At 43.9% G+C, this 18,161-nt stretch overlaps 1 protein-coding gene across 1 annotated transcript; it reads left to right on the top strand.

Moving 5' to 3' along the window:
* Positions 1-285: 285 nt before the first annotated feature.
* Positions 286-1,370, top strand: LOC121286018 (peptidyl-prolyl cis-trans isomerase FKBP1A-like). The gene is made up of 2 exons (XM_041203039.1): positions 286-318; positions 975-1,370. Exons 1-2 carry the CDS (start codon positions 286-288, stop codon positions 1,203-1,205), a joined length of 264 nt encoding a protein of 87 aa, XP_041058973.1. The 3' UTR covers positions 1,206-1,370.
* The last annotated feature ends 16,791 nt before the right edge of the window (positions 1,371-18,161 follow it).

The raw sequence follows: 18,161 nt of genomic DNA, 5'->3' as shown, positions 1-18,161 counted from the left end.
CAAGAACATGCCTTTTCCAAATCAGAATGCATTTGACTATTTAGGCTGTGGGCAATAAGGAGCCAACCAAACAAGGTTTTTTTGAGTTGAAGAAAGAGCAAATTTATTAACCACTACTCATGAAAAATAATAAAAACACAACGTTAATCATTTGGCCGTGTCACAGTGACGGGAAATTGTGACTGAGTGAGATCTACCGATAACTTCACCAGCTAATCAAAAACATACTGAACTGTTTAAAGAGGACTGGTTTTAAGGAAATACAAGAAAAGACACTGACCAAAGATGGCTACCATCAGTCACCTGATGTCTGATATTGTAAGTTGACAACTTGTCTGGAAATTTCCTAAATGGATTGCACTGCTGATCTGCTCTGACATGTTGCATGGAATTTCATACCCGGGGGGGGGGGGGTGTCAAAGTCCACTTCAAAAAGGGAATCTTGAAGGGAAGGCATTAAAAATGCAAAGTTCTGAATCTTAATCAATAGTAAAGACATTGGAAAGTGCTAACCAGCCAGATATGCCCAACAGACACTCAAAACCCAGTGTGTTGGACAAAATAACCCCATCTCCTGTTGGTCTCTGTTACCTTTAAATGTGTCAAAGATTTCTGAGAAGAAGGATCAAAAATGTGATTACTTTTTTTTCCAACAATGACTGCAAAACATGTTAATCAAATCCCTTGCTTAGAGTATACAGATGGGAGGCTTAAGAACTGGCTTTGCCACGCAAGACACAGAGAGAAGTCGTCAAAGTCATCTGCCAAAACTGCTGAAAAGAGCAGTAAGAAATCTCTCTCTGAAGCTAAGACTGTCTCCAACAAAGTGCAGTTACCTGAACTTCAATGCTACTCCAGGATTTTAAAGGAAACTAACTAACTTCAAACAGCTGCAACATTCAACTATTTACACCTCAAGGACAAGCAAAGGACTTAGTTGTATAGTCTTTTAACTTTTATGTGGGTCACTGAAGGATGGAACAAAGTTTGATTTTTCTCGGGTCCGAGCTCAGCCATTTAAATTTAAAATCGGTGAAAGTCAGGTCATCAAGGGCTGGGAAGAAGGATTAGTTCAGTTAAGCATTGGACAGAGAGCAAAACTAACCTGCACCTCTGACTATGCTTATGGAGCTGCTAGCCACCCTAGCGTTATTCCACCTAATGCTACTTTGATTTTTGATGTAGAGCTCTTGAGACTCGATTGAAATCATTATTCGGTTTGTCTCCTGCTTTTGGCACACAAACATGAGCAAGCTTGAAGATTGTGCATTGAATATGCAGGGCTTGGCTATAATCACACTACATTTACCTTCCCCATCCACAACCTGCTGTATGTCAGCAACAAATCTGCTTCTCTCATGTTCCCTTTGGGCTGTAACTTAAAACCTAATGATCTTAATCTTGAACTTTATTTTTTTAATTTTTTAAAGAAAATCATGCTTTGCTTTCTGATAATTCTAAGTTGTGCATGATCAAGAATGAACATCAAGCTGCCTGTTAGTAAAAAAGGACAGCTGATCATTTATGACATACAATTTATGCTTCCTTCCTTCCTTCTGAGATCTATGTGTATGTGTCATCACGTCTTTTATTATTTTTTCTTGGGTTTAGCAACTAATAAACTTATTTTCTCTTTGACTCAAGAAAACCTGGTTGATTAACTCCTTGTTAAGAAATAAATACATTTGGATTGGAAAAGCCATTTCCAGGGAAAATAAATGTTTTTAAAATCCTTTGTTGTGACCAACCAAGGGGCTGAATAAGGGGGAGACAGTTCACGCCTCCTCACATGATTGTAGTAGCCCTCATGCATTCATTAGGGCAAACACACACACACAGATACACACACAGACATATCAGAAATAAGATGAGTCTTTTGGTAGTACAGAACTTGAGTGTTGCTGAATAAAAAGACACTTCAAAGCTTTTTGTCTTGCACTCATCAGGGCACTTTGCAAGAATGTCAATATAAGGGGAAAAAAATAATTCATATGGTATGAGAAGAGAGTGCTGATTGGTTGGCATATGGAGTCTGATTGGTAGAGGCATTGCCATGGAGAATGCATCAATTGATGTGACTGACAATTAACTGACAAACATTGCTTGCCAAGCATTGTCAATCAGGGTCAAGCTGCCTGGTTTAAATTGCAAACAATGCTTGGCAGTTAACTGTCACTCACCATCAACTATTGCATAGCAATGCCTCTACCAAGCAGAGTACACTTGACAATCAATCAGCACTCCCTTCACGTACAGTATAAATTGTTGTTTTCCCCTTGTATTGTATTCTTGCAAAGTGTTCTGATGAGTGCAAGATGAATAGCTTCAATATGTCTGCTTTTCTGTAATAAATAAGGCAAATTAGTGTCCAATAAAAAAGGTAAAAGAATATATGATTAAGAGTTCTTTGATTGTACTTGAGGCATAGATTTTAAAAGTTGTGACTGATCTAGGTTAGCTGGCTTCTTGGAAGCAGTCAGATGTAGAAAATGTTGTGCTTATTAAGAGATCTCAGCTCATTGGTGGGTTTCTGGCAGAGTTGGCTTCTCTAACCTAGCAATACTCTTATTCCAAAAGAGAGAGAGGGAGAGAACGAGCAGCTCTCAGTTTGTATCTTCTGCTGAAGACTTTCTTGACACAGCCTGTGTCACTTGCAATCTCTCTCGAGTGGCTGGCAACCTTGTCTTGAAATGCTTCACCCACTGTGTATTTCCATGAGGTATAGGCTGGGTCTGGTTGTCGTGGCAGCCATTGTTTCAATATCTAGTAATCTGTATTATTAGCATCTCCTCCTAAGACAGTTAAGAGTTTTGATGGGCATCAGGATTATAGGAAATGTCTCTCTTTTCTCACCTTCAGCTTGGAATGTGTCCTTTGCATTTTTAAGCAGTTTGTTCTGAATCAGTTCAACTTGCTGAAGATCTAATCACTTGAGTTGGAAACTCATAGTTTCAAAAATAAAGGGCTGTATTTTTGCACAAGTCGAAGGTCCTGGTGCTGTATTAAATGGCACCTGGACAGACATTCACTCACTGTAAGAAATGTGTTGTGATGAAGAACTATAGCACCCAAGCGGATCAAACCACCTGCCCCAAAATTCAGTGAAGCCTCCCTGGGGTCTCTCCTCCAGACCATCCAGGAAAGGCAGGAAATCCTCTTTCTGAGGGATTGGAGCAGGATCTCCTCCCACCTGTCAATGCTGGCCCAGGAGGAAGCCGCCAGGGAAGTTAGCACCTGTGGAACCCAGAGAAGGACCGCCCTGCAGTGCCAGAAATGGGTGAAAGACCTGCTCTGCTCTGCCAGGGTAAGTGAAACTTTAACTCACTGCAAACTCACACTCTCACAAGGGCATCAGGCAGTCTAAGGGTTAGAGCCCACAGGGATGTCACCCACGACCAGCAGATGGGACATCAGCAGTGAATGTCTGCCATGCACTTTAAACTCATTGATTTATATGTTCTTGTACAAACAACGTCTTAATCCCTTACTGGAGAGGGCTCAGAAGAGACAACAGACTTGCATGCTTCTGAACTGCTCTTTCATCCATTGTTCTCACAGTTAATCCATTTGTCTTTATGCAGGACAGGATTGCACAAAACTAAAGGGAGAAATCCATGACTGAAGGGGGAATCTCAGTGTTCTGGATCCTGTCAAGGCTTCAAGAGCTGGCCGTGAAGCTCGCTGGTGAGGAGAGGAATCTTTTCTGTGTGGAAGGTGAGATTAGCCTCCCCCATCAAACGAGTGAGGATGTATCCAGTATACATTGAAAACATTCAGGCAAAGACTGTGAGTCATCTTTAATGTATGAGCCTGCTTAATCAATCACTAATTTTCCCTTCTCTCTATGCCAGGTACCAGTAAGGAAAGGGGGAGGATGTCCTCGAAAATAAGACTCAGCCCCAGCCCCAAGACCACCTCTGAGGAGGAAACAGAATTATTCTCAGATGAAGAGCTGTCACTCCATTCACCTGCACCCCCCCACTAGTGCACATACACGCACCTTGGTGGGGCCAGATTCCACAGCAGGCTGGCGGTCATGATCCGGTGGTCATGTCACAGACATGGGTCCATAGCTGGTGGAGGCAGCTGAAGTCTCTGACTCTTGGAAGACTGATGGAGACCAGGCCCCAGCTGAAACCGAGTCTGATGGCGAGCCTATGGAATCGGCCCTAAGGGACATGTTGAAGATGCAGAGACAGGCAGGGGAACATCAGGCAGAGTTGTCAGAGGCTGTCAGTGGACTGGACTGAAGGATTAAGGAGTCTGTCCACATTCTGCTTGACGCCTTGACTCAGGCATGTGAGTGCATCTAAGTCTCCATTGGAAGGGTGGCGACCACCTTGGAGACACAGGTCCAGTAATTTCTGCTACATTTGTGCTTGGACCTGCACATCATTGCTCTAGCCATAGGTGCATTCCAGCAGTGGACCGCCTCATTTACAATGTGAAAGGAAGGTGAAAACAACCTCAACCGACCTCCAAGTCATGGGTGATGTGAAGCTCGCCTGGTGCGCACCACTTTTATACAGCCATAAAACAGACCATTCTAATTATCTGCTTGTGGGGCACTTAATTTGGAGGGGGAACATGATTCCGGAGAGTTGGCCTTCTAATGAGCATTCATGAGATGCCAACGAATGGAAAAGGGGTTTCCGATGTTGCTCAGCGGGAAACTTGACTTGCCTTTAACCCGCCTAATGAACCGTCACAAGTATCATGCCATTAATATACTGACGTACAGACCCATCCTGTGAGAATTCTCCATTTCGATGACCATCATTCTCCCAGACTATCTCTGGGTAATGATATCCTCAATGATTACAACCTCCTAATCTTTTGTCTTTCTCTGAATTGTCTCTAATCTCTTCATATCTTTCTCATTATTTATTAATCCATAATGAATACCTCGGCTAAGAACTTGAATTGCTTCTGAAAAGTCAACACTGCACAGCTTTATTTCTAGTTCTTGACATCATTTTAGAACCATTATTATTATTTCTTAATTTAATGCATATTCAAAACACCAACTTTGATAACTTCATCTCCTGCTTATTCTGTAGATGTGTCTGTTTTTAAGAAGGCATCACTTCCCTTGTTGTCTACCAGGCTTGAAAATTCTTCAGTTAAGAAAATTCAGTTCACAACCATACCTGATTTGGAACCAAATCTTTATCACAGCTGTGATATTGTGGGGCTGTCCTGACAGCAAGATTCCAAGATCAAAAACTGCTTCCAGTGATGGGCAGTTCATCCCACTTACCTCCTGTGATTCAGTTAGCAGATATCATACAGTGGAGGACCCAGAAACAACACATTTCATCTACTCAAGCAGAACTATTGGTTCTGTCTCCTTCCTGTGTTTCATAACCTTTTCGCTACACTATCCAAGAAACAAAGACCATGTAAAGGAAAAAGAATATCAATATTTGTTCCCTTGTTTATATAATAATAAACTGCTCTAATCCCGGTGTCCATGCTGTCCTTAGTAATTTTGTTTCATGTGCTTGATCTTTCTCGATCTCTGGTCTTACTGGCTTAGTACTTCATCTATCCAGTACTGTGCTTATTTCAAATCTATTTTGTTGTAATCCAACTTTATTCATGTTTTAAAAGCACCATCATATATAAGAGCTCACAGCCATTTTTAATCTCTGCAAACAAATGACATATTGCTATATTTGCTTTCTCCCTTGCCAGGGAAACTGATAGATTTTTGCTAGCCAAAGGCATTCAGAGATACGGAGTCAAGGCGGGTGGATGGAGTTAGGACACAGATCAGCCCTTATTTCATTGAAAGCTGGAACAAATTTGAGATGCTGAATGCTCCTGTTCCAATACTCAAATAAAATTCTCTGTTATGAAACAGTGACACTTAGCATTTCTTAAATTAGAGTTGCCTCCTTTATAGGAGGGCACTTTTTGCATTAGCCTCTATCATCTTACTGGCCTGGAATGAAACGGGATGCTCAAGCTCACCTCATCAATGTCATGACTGTTGAGAACTAGAAAGAAGTGGTTCTTTGCACATTCTTGCAGTCCCAGAGCTTGCAGCCCCTGATCTACTAACTGAAGGGGACTGGTCTTCAATTTCTGTTTACAATTTCTGACAATAATGTCACCTTTGCTCACCTGGTGCACAAGGTGAACAAATTGCAGTATCTTCTGTTGGATCAGCTCCTGTGGGCGTAGCAAGATCTGCAATGCAATAACCCAGGATCCTTGATATTATTGGGCAAGGCCTCTCCAACTTCCTACCATGTCTGGAGCTCTTTTGGTCCCGTGGAATGATCACACAGTGTCTACTCATCTTGTAGAATCTTCCACGAGTAATGACAGTGCCATAGAAGGAGATAAAATGGGTTTTATTCACAGATTATAGAATGGTTACAGCACAGAAGGAGGTCATTTGGCCTGTTGCATCCATGCTGGTTCTTGGCAAGAGCAATTCAACTAGTGCCACATTTGTGTTTTCCCTGTAGCCCTGCACATTTTTCCTTTTGGATATAACCTGACAACAGGCTCGGAAGTCGCGGTGACCAGGTAACCCATACCGATTCATTGTGTTGCAGGAAGAACATGAAATCTGTGCTGCCTGTTGATTTCCATGATTATTGCTTGCAATGCTATTCATTGGCTCGATGCCTCAGCAGCGGTCCTGACATTGCAAGTGGCTTGCATTACTTTCAGTTAAACTGCCCTACTTAGAAGGGAGAGGCATTATGGCCAATGGAAGTGGTGTCAGGGGGTTAATAGATTTTGAAGACTTTTGTCATAACTCCCCAATCTATAACACATTGATAAGACACTGGTGGTCTCGGTGCAAGGCATGGGGAAAGGAGAGACGTCCCGTTTCCATAATGGGGAAGAAAGCATTTGAGCTAATGTTACAAATGGGAGGTTTTGTATGTTGTTTATGTTTCAAACCATCTCTTTAATTTAAGGTAAAATGGAGTCACGTGCTCTTCTACAAGTTCTGCCCTACAATAGGCATGTGTGACTAGGTTACCATGGAGACCGGGGTGGGGGTTGCCCAGATTGAATGTTGCTGAAATGTGCATGCCAGGTTTAACACCTGAATACAAAAGCAGATGTAAATGTTCTTGTTATTGCAGATTTTTTTTCTCTGAGACTTCGAATAGGAACAGAGAGAAAGAGACAACAGCGGCTGTGAGAAGCAGGGGAAATGTTGTTCAGTGTTAGCTGTCAGGCGGAATGTTGATGGCAGCTGATCCCCTAGTCCAGGAGAGGGAACCAGCAGGAATTTAAGAATTTTAATGATTTGTCCTGACGTGGCTGGGGAAGGGATCATCAGGGTGAACTGTGCTACTGGAGGCCAGTTCAGGATTTCTCAGAAGACTGGGGAAAAGGACCTTTGACAGTATTGGACATTACAACTCGGTGAAAAGTGAGAGGCAAGCCAATTGGAAGCTGGGAGTAACTTTGGACTCGGTCCTGTGAAGACTGTATTCCCATGGAGAACATGGTGTAATGTATAAATACCACATGGGGTTATCGGCCAAATTAAGAAACAAATTAAAGATATCTTTTTGGAAGTTTAGTTTATTATTTGCCTACTAAGCAACGTTTCTCGGACTGCTGTTCCCGTCACATTCTGAAATCCACTCTCAGTGCCATGCGCCGCCATATGAACACACTTGACCTCTCCCTCCAGCAGCACCGCCGTACCCTTTTTCAAAGCTGCGCGTGCCCCCAGTTTCATTTTATTCTTCGGCTCATCCGACGCCTCAACAAGAAACTTTTTCTGTTTCTCTCAAGTGCTAAGGAACGCAAGCTCCAACAACTCATCGACACCAACACCCATCTAGGACCCTCCACCCCTGCCTGTCCCTCCGTCCCCACCCCATCTTCCAATCCCAGCCCCAGCCGTGTATTCACTATACCCCCTGACCTTCCCCTCTCCGATGCTGAACGTTCAGTGCTCAGCAAAGGACTTAGTTTCATACCCTTACGCCCTCACCTCAATGAATTTCGGGCTCGGCATGATACTGAACTCTTCTTCCGCCGTCTTCGTCTCCGGGCTCACTTCTTTGGGCAGGAGTCCTCTCCCAGTTCAACGGATCCTTTTACCCATCTTCAATATTCTCCCTCCACCTGGACCCCTCCCTCTGGATTCTTACCTTCTCTCGATCTTTTCATTGAGAACTGTCGGCGCGACATTAGTCGTCTCAATTTCTCTGCTCCTCTCACCCATTCTAACCTGTCTCTCTCTGAACTTACTGCACTCCATTCTCTCAGGTCCAACCCTGACATTGTCATCAAACCTGCTGACAAGGGAGGTGCTGTTGTTGTCTGGCGCACTGACCTCTACCACGCGGAGGCTGAGCGTCAACTCGCAGACACTTCCTCCTACCTCTCCCTGGACCATGACCCCACCACTGAACATCAAGCCACTGTTTCCAGGACTGTCACTGACCTCATCTCCTCTGGGGATCTCCCTCCCACAGCTTCCAAACTGATAGTTGCCCAACCTCGGACGGCCCGCTTCTATCTCCTACCCAAAATCCACAAACAGAACTGCCCCGGTAGACCGATCGTCTCAGCTTGCTCCTGCCCCACAGAACTCATTTCTCGTTATCTTGACTCCCTTCTCTCTCCCCTTGTCCAGTCCCTTCCCACCTACATCCGTGATTCCTCTGACACCTTACGTCACATCAACAATTTCCAGTTCCCTGGCCCCTACCGCTTCCTCTTCACCATGGACGTCCAATCCCTCTACACCTCCATCCCCCACCAGGATGGTCTGAGGGCCCTTAGCTTCTTCCTCGAACAGAGGCCCGAACAATCCCCATCCACCACTACTCTCCTCCGTCTGGCTGAACTTGTTCTCACGCTGAACAATTTCTCCTTCAACTCCTCTCACTTCCTCCAAATAAAAGGTGTGGCTATGGGTACCCGCATGGGCCCCAGCTATGCCTGTCTCTTTATGGGGTATGTGGAACATTCCTTGTTGCAGTCCTACTCCGGCCCCCTTCCACAACTCTTTCTCCGGTACATCGATGATTACTTTGGTGCTGCTTCATGCTCTCGTCAGGACTTGGAAAAATTTATTAATTTTGCTTCCAATCTCCACCCCTCCATCAGTTTCACGTGGTCCATCTCTGACACTTCCCTTCCCTTCCTTGACCTCTCTGTCTCAATCTCTGGTGATAGACTGTCCACCAATATCCATTACAAACCCACCGACACCCACAGCTATCTCGACTACAGCTCCTCACACCCCACTTCCTGTAAGGACTCCATCCCATTCTCTCAGTTCCTTCGCCTCCGTCGCATCTGTTCCGATGATGCTACATTCAAAAACAGTTCCTCTGACATGTCCTCCTTCTTCCTTAACCGAGGTTTTCCACCCACGGTCGTTGACAGGGCCCTCAACCGTGTCCGGCCCATCTCCCGCGCATCCGCCCTCACTCCTTCTCCTCCCTCCCAGAAACATGATAGGGTCGCCCTTGTCCTCACTTATCACCCCACCAGCCTCCGCATTCAAAGGATCATCCTCCGCCATTTCCGCCAACTCCAGCATGATGCCACTACCAAACACATCTTCCCTTCACCCCCCTTATCGGCATTCCGTAGGGATCGCTCCCTCCAGGACACCCTGGTCCACTCCTCCATCACCCCCTACTCCTCAACCCCCTCCTATGGCACAACCCCTTGCCCACGCAAAAGATGCAACACCTGCCCCTTCACTTCCTCTCTCCTCACCGTCCAAGGACCCAAACACTCCTTTCAAGTGAAGCAGCATTTCACTTGCATTTCCCCCAACTTAGTCTACTGCATTCGTTGCTCCCAATGTGGTCTCCTCTACATTGGAGAGACCAAACGTAAACTGGGCGACCGCTTTGCAGAACACCTGCGGTCTGTCCGCAAGAATGACCCAAACCTCCCTGTCGCTTGCCATTTTAACACTCCACCCAGCTCTCTTGCCCACATGTCTGTCCTTGGCTTGCTGCATTGTTCCAGTGAAGCCCAACGCAAACTGGAGGAACAACACCTCATCTTCCGACTAGGGACTTTACAGCCTTCCGGACTGAATATTGAATTCAACAACTTTAGGTCGTGAGTCCCCTCCCCCATCCCCACCCCCTTTCTGTTTCCCCCTTCTTTTTTTTCCCAATAAATTATAAAGATTTTCCTTTTCCCACCTATTTCCATTATATAAAATAAAAAAAAACCCACTAGAGCTATACCTTGAGTGCCCTACCATCCATTCTTAATTAGCACATTCGTTTAGATAATATCACCAACTTTAACTTTAACACCTATGTGTTCTATTGTACTATTGTTGTTGACATCTTTTGATGATCTGCTTCTATCACTGCTTGTTTGTCGCTACAACCACACCAACCCCCTCCACCTCTCTGTCTCTCTATCTCTCCGCCCCCCACACACACACCTTAAACCAGCTTATATTTCAGCTCTTTCCTGGACTCGAACTCAAGTTCTGCCGAAGGGTCATGAGGACTCGAAACGTCAACTCTTTTCTTCTCCGCCGATGCTGCCAGACCTGCTGAGTTTTTCCAGGTAATTCTGTTAATGTTTAGTCAATGTTACTTTTGTTTGTTACACTAACAGTCTTAAAACATGAAATCTTGTTGTGCAATTCCTTTAACACAGTCACTGGGAATTCAAAAATCTTTTAACAAGTTATCGATCTCTACGGGTATCATATAATATGTATGTTCAGGAGGCAGTGGGAAGAAGTAGTGGTGGAGATCAATGTCACGAGAGTTGGTCTAAGATGGGCGCATTGCAGGAAGAAGCTTAATGATTTAACATGAGTTGTGAAGGTGAGTGAGTTCAATCTCCAAATGGCATCTCCTACCAACCTCATCCACTGCTCATTTCACTATGTTTCCATCATCAACTTACTAACAATTTCTATCAATTTCTACTTAACCCTTTACTTCATATGCTTTTACTTCACCTTATACACATTGCACAGTTGCAAGCTTCACACACACACAACTCACGGCTTTCAAACACTGACAGCTATTCAACAATGACAGCCATGTAATCTTAATCTATTGCAGGATACTCACTGACACTGGAGCTTCATGGAAAACAGCAGGAAATAACTGAAGCGTGTCTGCATGTTTAACTACCATGGAGGAGACAGTGCTGGACATCATGGGAAGGGGCATCATTGAGGCTGTGGTCAGTGGCTATGCTGAAGGAATCAATGATGAGGCTATCTGCATAACTAATCCTCCTTCTCTCTTTCCACTTCTTACTCATCCCTCAATCTCTTCTGATTCTGATATCAGTACTGACTTCTTACCCCTTCTCTGACCTTACCAAAATCCAACCCTTGTTCCTTTTTCTATTCAGACACCCAAGAATGGGAACCTTCCCAATCAGTGAAGGAAGGGGAAGAGGACAGTGAAGATGAAGAGACAATCTCATTCACAGTTGCAATAACAGCCACCAGGCCAGATGCTGGAACTGCACACCTTTTAGAGGCTAGGGTAATGGAGAGATCGGCACATGGTGAGTAACCAAGCCTAAGTGTTCAGGAGGCAGGGCCATGGAACAGAATAGTGCAAGTGCCAGCTCGCCAGAGGATTCAGATGAAGAGTTCTATGGCCCAGTTTAGAGATGTCTGATAAGCATACACAAAGAAATGCTTGCTGTCAATAAAAGCCTGCCAAAAAGCCTGCGCTCAATGCCTAGGGGTGGTGGTGGTTGGTGGGCAGGGGGGGGGAGGTGGTGGGTGGGTAGGGGGGCTGGGGTGGGGGGGTGGGGGGGCGGGGGGATGTGTGTTGGTGGAGGGGTGTCCAACACCAACTTGTCACAGACATTGGAGCAGATTCTACAGCCCATCCTTTCAAACATGGACTGGGTGGTCACCTCCATCAGCAGCACAACTTACGAATCCATGATGATGCAGCATGTGATGGCTGATGTCACCGCTTGCATTGCAACACAAAGAATTTCCATCAGAGATCTGACATTAAAACTGTGCTGGATGTGTATCTTGTAGACGGCAGTATACCTGCCTCGACACCTGTCACTCTATCAGTGACATTTAAAGCTCAGAATGATTCCTTTTATGCCTCTGGATGCCACTATTCAAAGGGGCTTTCAGTGCAGCATAACAGTCCATCAGTCTGTTCTTCGACAGATCAGCAGGATTTCTAAGACGCCTCCCTGGAGGAATTCCAATGGCATAAACCCACTGTCGTCTTTCAGGATTTAAACAACATTTTCACAGGACATGGGTGTCGCTGGCTAGGCCAGCATTTGTTACCCATCCCTAATTGCCCTTGAGAGGTGGTGGTGAGCCATCTTCTTGAACAGCTGCATTCTATGTGGTATGTGTACACCCATGCTGCTGTTAGGGAGGGAGTTCCAAGATTTTGACCCAGCATCAGTGAAGGAACGGTGAAATATTTCCAAGTCAGGGTGGTGAGTGGCTTGGAGGGGAACTTCCAGGTAGTGGTGTTCCCATGTATCTGCTGCCCTTGTCCTTCTAGTTGGAAGTGGCCGTGGGTTTGGAAGGTGCTATTGAATGAACCTTGATGAGTTACTGCAGTGTATCTGCACTGTCATGCACTATTATGAAAGAATTTATAAAATTAGATTTGTATTTGTGTTTCCGGGGATTTATATTTTTTGCTGCCAGAAAGAAAACATTTGATGGTCAGTGATAGAAGAAAGGTCATGAGGTAAATGGGGGAGGTGAGGCTGAGAATACTGGCATTGCTCTTGAATTATTTAATTATGTAGAGCCCAGGCAGAAAGGGGCTGTTAACATTGTAGCCTCTTCTTCCACTTCCTCCCCTGCTTCTCCGCCACCTCCACTCCCTCCCCCTTCTAGTAGCTTGTCCTGCTCTGCTTATCCTCTCTTCATTCTCCCAACCATATACAATTCCCAAGGAAGTCATTCTAGGTCATGAATGGAAGCAACTTCTTTCAGCACAGGATTTTAGGTAACAAAAAAAAAGCACTGTGAGGACAGCAAGAGCATTCCCCACAGCATTTTCAAACCTTAGCTAAGTATAGGAAACCTAAAAAACATGAACAATTACAACAACCGCCCAAACATATAATCCAGCACCTAACCTGTAAGTACTTCATTATCCCTTTAAATATCACTGGTGGGGGGGAGCCCTTCATTCCCTTGACATTGTGTTCAGCTGCGTGAAGTTATGACAGGGCATTAATTGGAGTGGGGAGTTGCAAAATGGCAGTGGTGGCTTTAAATCAATGTTGCACTCTGATTCATGCCATCATCTCACTGTTCTGATGCAGTTGGTGGTTGTTAGGCATGCATGCAAATAAATCTCTGTATCAAGATGATGTTCTACATTTACATTCTGGCAGAAGTGTACATGCACATCTCAACATAATTTTTGAATTTTATGTGGCAGCGTAGTACTCAAAAAACACACTAAGATGCTCAAATTATCCCCTGAAATATTTTGCATAAATCAACTATTACACCAATCTATTTTTTTAAATTGGAGGGGCTGTAGGTTTATTGCAGTTGTGATGTCCTTTTTTGTAGTTAGGCTCTAAGTTACTATTCAAACCTATCAAATACTGATCTGTACCTAACTGAGCACTTACTGAGGTAAAGAAAACTCTATAAATGTTCATGGTCTATCTTCATATCCCCAAATGCTCCTCTTTCCTTTCCGTTTTAGTTTTTCTCTTTCGCTTATTCCCCTTGTTTATTTATGATTCATGGAGAGGCTGCGTTCACTGTGCAGCTGCCAATATGTATCTGATCTCTCTCTCTGTCACCACACACATTTTAATTTACTGCATTCCTCCTAATTTTTGGCCCAATGTTTGAGCAGCAGCTTCTCTGTGCACCCACAGTGACTGTGATGCATTGCCGCCTGTGAGAGACACATGAATAACTTCAAACTCTCACCAGTAAACACCTTGCAGCTATTTTATCATTTAGAAGAAATCTCCAAAGCTTTAGAAATTTCCTGTGTTCCTCTGCTGCACAAGTGTTTGTCTAAGACTGGGATAAAGGGATAGCAAACCCAATGTAATTAGATTTTCTACTGGCACTTGGAGTCTGAGACAGGTTTCCAGGGATACCTTCCTGAAGACAAGTGGAGCAGCATCAATGTAAAAGAAGCATACTTACTCCATCCAGCCAATTCAAGCAAACCTATTTATGCAACAACTTAAACTTAGCTGAGACACAAGGGAGGAGGATACAATAGTTTACTGAGAGAAAACTCTCCAGTCCTTAAAAGTGCATCATAAAAAAATGTACTTCTCCTCCCCTGTTTGGTTTCCTGAGTACTAATCCCTGATCAGGAGTGTTTAACATCCTTTTTCAGGCAGTCAACCCCATCCCTGTGCTATGGCGATACCTGACTGAGAGGAAGGGTGACCTCCTTGTAGGCCTCTGCTACGGTTCACTGGTATTTGAGTGTGTGGTAATTATGGTTTTATCTAAGTGTGTAATATACCTTTAAGAAGAATGTTATAAAGGAAGATCACATGATCTTGTGTAACCAATAGAGGAGTAGCATGGGCTAACTCTGTGGTCAGTCATCTGTAGTTAGTAGTCAGAAGTGTGGAGATAGGATTTGATGTGAAAGCACACATATGTAGCTGCTGAGTGCCTTTGTAAATAAACAGAACATTTTCCACCTAAGAAATGTCTGCTGATCAACTGCATCAATAATCCAAACTCGGCCATCCCACAACAAGCATGCAACTGACATTCAAAAGTCCCAACAGGGTGCTTGGACTTGGAGCCTAAGAATGAGTTAGCTTTACTCTCTTAATTTTGGTATAAGCAGTATTATGACCAATCAATCCGTGAGATATTTCTACATTTAGACAAAATAAACTAAGTTTATTAAGGCTCGACAACTTTCTGATATGTGCTCAATACATGTAAATTTAAGTCCCACCAGGAGTGAGCAGCCTCATAAAATTTCCCCAAATAACAACATGATTGTAAAGTTAAATAAATAAAGCAGGTTTTCAATTAATGGTTTATTCAGTTCTTCAATCTTTAGTTGCCATAAGACAAATTGATAACACAGCTGCACAAATTGGCAGGTTCCATTAAGATATCCAGATTTGATTAGGGTCAAACTGAGCATGGAGGTGAATTGTCTCCTCTATTCTGTACTAGGCGTAACGAAGATGCATTGAAAGTTCTTGGAATGATGTGTCTTATGATCACCAGGTATCTCCGGGCTCGGTGTCAAATTTTATTTGATAACCCTTCTGTGTTTACAAAGTTCAGGCATTTTTTAAATGCAGGTTGTTACTGATGAGGGCAGAAAATTATTCAGTTACATTAAGAAGGCTGCAAAGCAGAGCATTTTACTTAGTCACATTATAAAGACATGTCACTGGAGAGAACCTCACAATCTGACACTATTAATACCTAAGGAAGAAAACTTACAAGCTGACACCGTGGATACCGAGATAAGATCTCATTACTCAATACCACTGATATGAGAAAGGCATTGATACCTCAAGACCTCTGATATATAGAGAGGATCTCAAATTCCAAGATCAACAATACCCGGAGGAACTGCCACTCGGAGACCACTAATATACAGGTTTGCATGGGGCATCAGCAAGGACTGACTATACTGTCATCCATTTTCAGACACTACATCTGTTCCTCCTCCTGGTTCTCAGCCACCAATGGCTGAACTGTCTCACTGAACTCAAAACAAAAATAAAAATAAAAATACCTGGAAAAACTCAGCAGGTCTGGCAGCATCTGCGGAGAGGAACACAGTTAACGTTTTGAGTCTGTATGACTCTTCAACAGAACGAAGTAAAATTAGAAGAGAGGTGAAATATAAGCTGGTTTAAGTGGGGGGGGGGTGGCGGGGATGGGGGTGGTTGGGGGGGACAAGTAGAGCTGGATAGAGGGCCAGTGATAGCTGGCGATAACCAAAAGATGTCATAGACAAAAGGACAAAGAGGTGTTGAAGGTGGTGATATTATCTAAGGAATGTGCTAATTAAGGGTAGAAAGCAGGACAAGCAAGGTACAGATAGCCCTAGTGGGGGTGGGGTGAAGGAATCGAAATAGGCTAAAAGGTAGAGATAAGACAATGAATGGAAATGTATTTAAAAATAATGGAAATAGGTGGGAAAAGAAAAATCTATATAAATTATTGGAAAAAAAATGGAGGGGGGATGGGAAAGGGGGTGGGGATGGAGGAGAGAGTTCATGATCTAAAATTGTTGAATTCACTATTCAGTCCGGAAGGCTGTAAAGTGCCTAGTCAGAAGGTGAGGTGCTGTTCCTCCGGTTTGCCTTGAGCTTTAATGGAACATTGCAGCAGGCAAAGGACGGACATGTGGGCATGAGAGCAGGGTGGTGTGTTGAAATGGCAAGCAACAGGGAGGTCCGGGTCATGCTTGTGGACAGACCGAAGGTGTTCTGCAAAGCGGTCACCCAGTTTGCATTTGGTGAACTGAATTCAATATCCATTGCCCCTAGCATAGTCAAAGTATTTTCTAGCTCCTTCTGGTGGTGTTCTACGGTGACTGAAACCCTGATTATAAATCAGCATTCTGTGTGCATGCATGTGTGAAGGGTGAGAATTGGTATATTGTGCAAGTGGGATTTAACTATCAATTATGCTGGCATCAACACTAATGCATGGGAACAACATTATCATGCTGAGCTGTTCCTTCGCCCTGCAAGTAATTTTAGAATATTTAGATGGCTGGGAAAGATCAGTGCATGTATTCAAGAAGAATATTGTCCAAACTCATTTTTCATCTTACTGTATAGATCAGGCTGGACTCAGAAAATAATTGTTTGTTAGATAGTCCTCCTTATTTTAAGCTTTCAACTTGTGTTTCTGCACCACAACTGGTTTTGTTTCTTTCTCTGTTTTTTATACTACTATGGATAATGGTAAATGTTAGAACTATAGAACCATAGAAAAGTTACGGTGCAGAAAGAGGCCATTCAGCCCATCATGTCTGTGCTGGCCAGAAAAAGATGAAAAAGAAACTAGCCACTCATTTTAATCCCACTTTCCAGCACTTGGTCTGTAGCCCTGCAGGTTAGCACTGAAAGTGATGTTCCTGATACACTCTTCCTGAGCTCTGGACATACTATTGTATACACTTTTCCTTCTCCCTATATCCTTGCTAGTTGAAAGCAAGACTCATGACACTATAATTCATTTCTTCTGCAGGATTTTAAAACTGTGGAACTTCTTACATCATTTCTGTCTTCCTTTCCACCTCGAATTTACTTGCTTTTAAAGACTAAGCCTGGAGTTACAGAATTATACTATTTTTGTTTGCTACCTATTTCAACCTTGGTGATTGCTTGCATTATTGGCCTTGAGACTTCACTGAAGGTTCTTAATAATATCTATAAAATACATGAATTCCAAGGTCAGCACTGCAATCGACATATTTCAAAAAACAACTAATCAATAGCGGTTACATTTTATTAACCCTTTTCTATCTAGATATAGTTTGACTTCAGAATCTCCGAGCACCCCTCGAGTTGAACCTTCACTCCCAATGTCCCAGAGATTGCATTCATTGGGCTGAAACATCGCTCTTGATTGCAGCAATTGTCATAGTGGGCGGGAGCAGGAAATATCGGGAGATTGCAAAAATTGGTTTCACGTTGTCGTGAAACAAGTTTGCGATCACCTGCTCCACCTGTCAATGGCGCGCTGCGTTTCCCACCACCACACATCGGGAACCTAATACTTTAGCATCTCATTATTAGCCCTATTCATCAAAATTATGCCCCCATGCTGACGTGTTTCATAACTGTACATGAGCGATGTGCACTTGGTGAGTTGCATTTCGCTCGGGTCTTCGAGGCTTGTTTACCTACCTCATGGTCATCAGCGCCAGGCTTCGCAGGTACCAACACATCACTTTTAGGGAGGCTCACAGGCAGGTCTCTACCTACCAACCAGCCGTAAGTTGAGTGTGAACTTTCAACGGTTGCAGGGCTGGGCTTGCTTGGGGAAGGGGGAGAAGTGGCCTCAGGCAAGGGAAGAGGCTGCAGGGCAAGGGCTGTACTGGGGAAGGCGGGCATCCCAGTGTGTGTGTGGGGGCACATGTTGATCTGTGCAAGTGGCCTCAAGATGGTGAGGGCTGAGGAGGTAGCCTCCAGAGGAGGTGAGGCCAGATGGAGATGTGAGGGTATTTGTG

The sequence above is a fragment of the Carcharodon carcharias genome, chromosome 13 (assembly GCF_017639515.1).
Source record: "Carcharodon carcharias isolate sCarCar2 chromosome 13, sCarCar2.pri, whole genome shotgun sequence".
NCBI classification, from domain to species: Eukaryota; Metazoa; Chordata; class Chondrichthyes; order Lamniformes; family Lamnidae; genus Carcharodon; species Carcharodon carcharias.
Note: the sequence above shows the minus strand (reverse complement) of the source record. Positions and strands in the feature narration are given on the sequence as shown.

What these genes read in the sequence shown, in the direction of transcription:
- LOC121286018 (XM_041203039.1), top strand. Translation starts at nt 286, where the DNA reads ATGGCTACCATCAGTCACCTGATGTCTGATATT. An exon ending in GTCACCTGATGTCTGATATT is followed by an intron (nt 319 to 974) that starts GTAAGTTGACAA and finishes GGGTCACTGAAG; the next exon opens with GATGGAACAAAGTTTGATTT.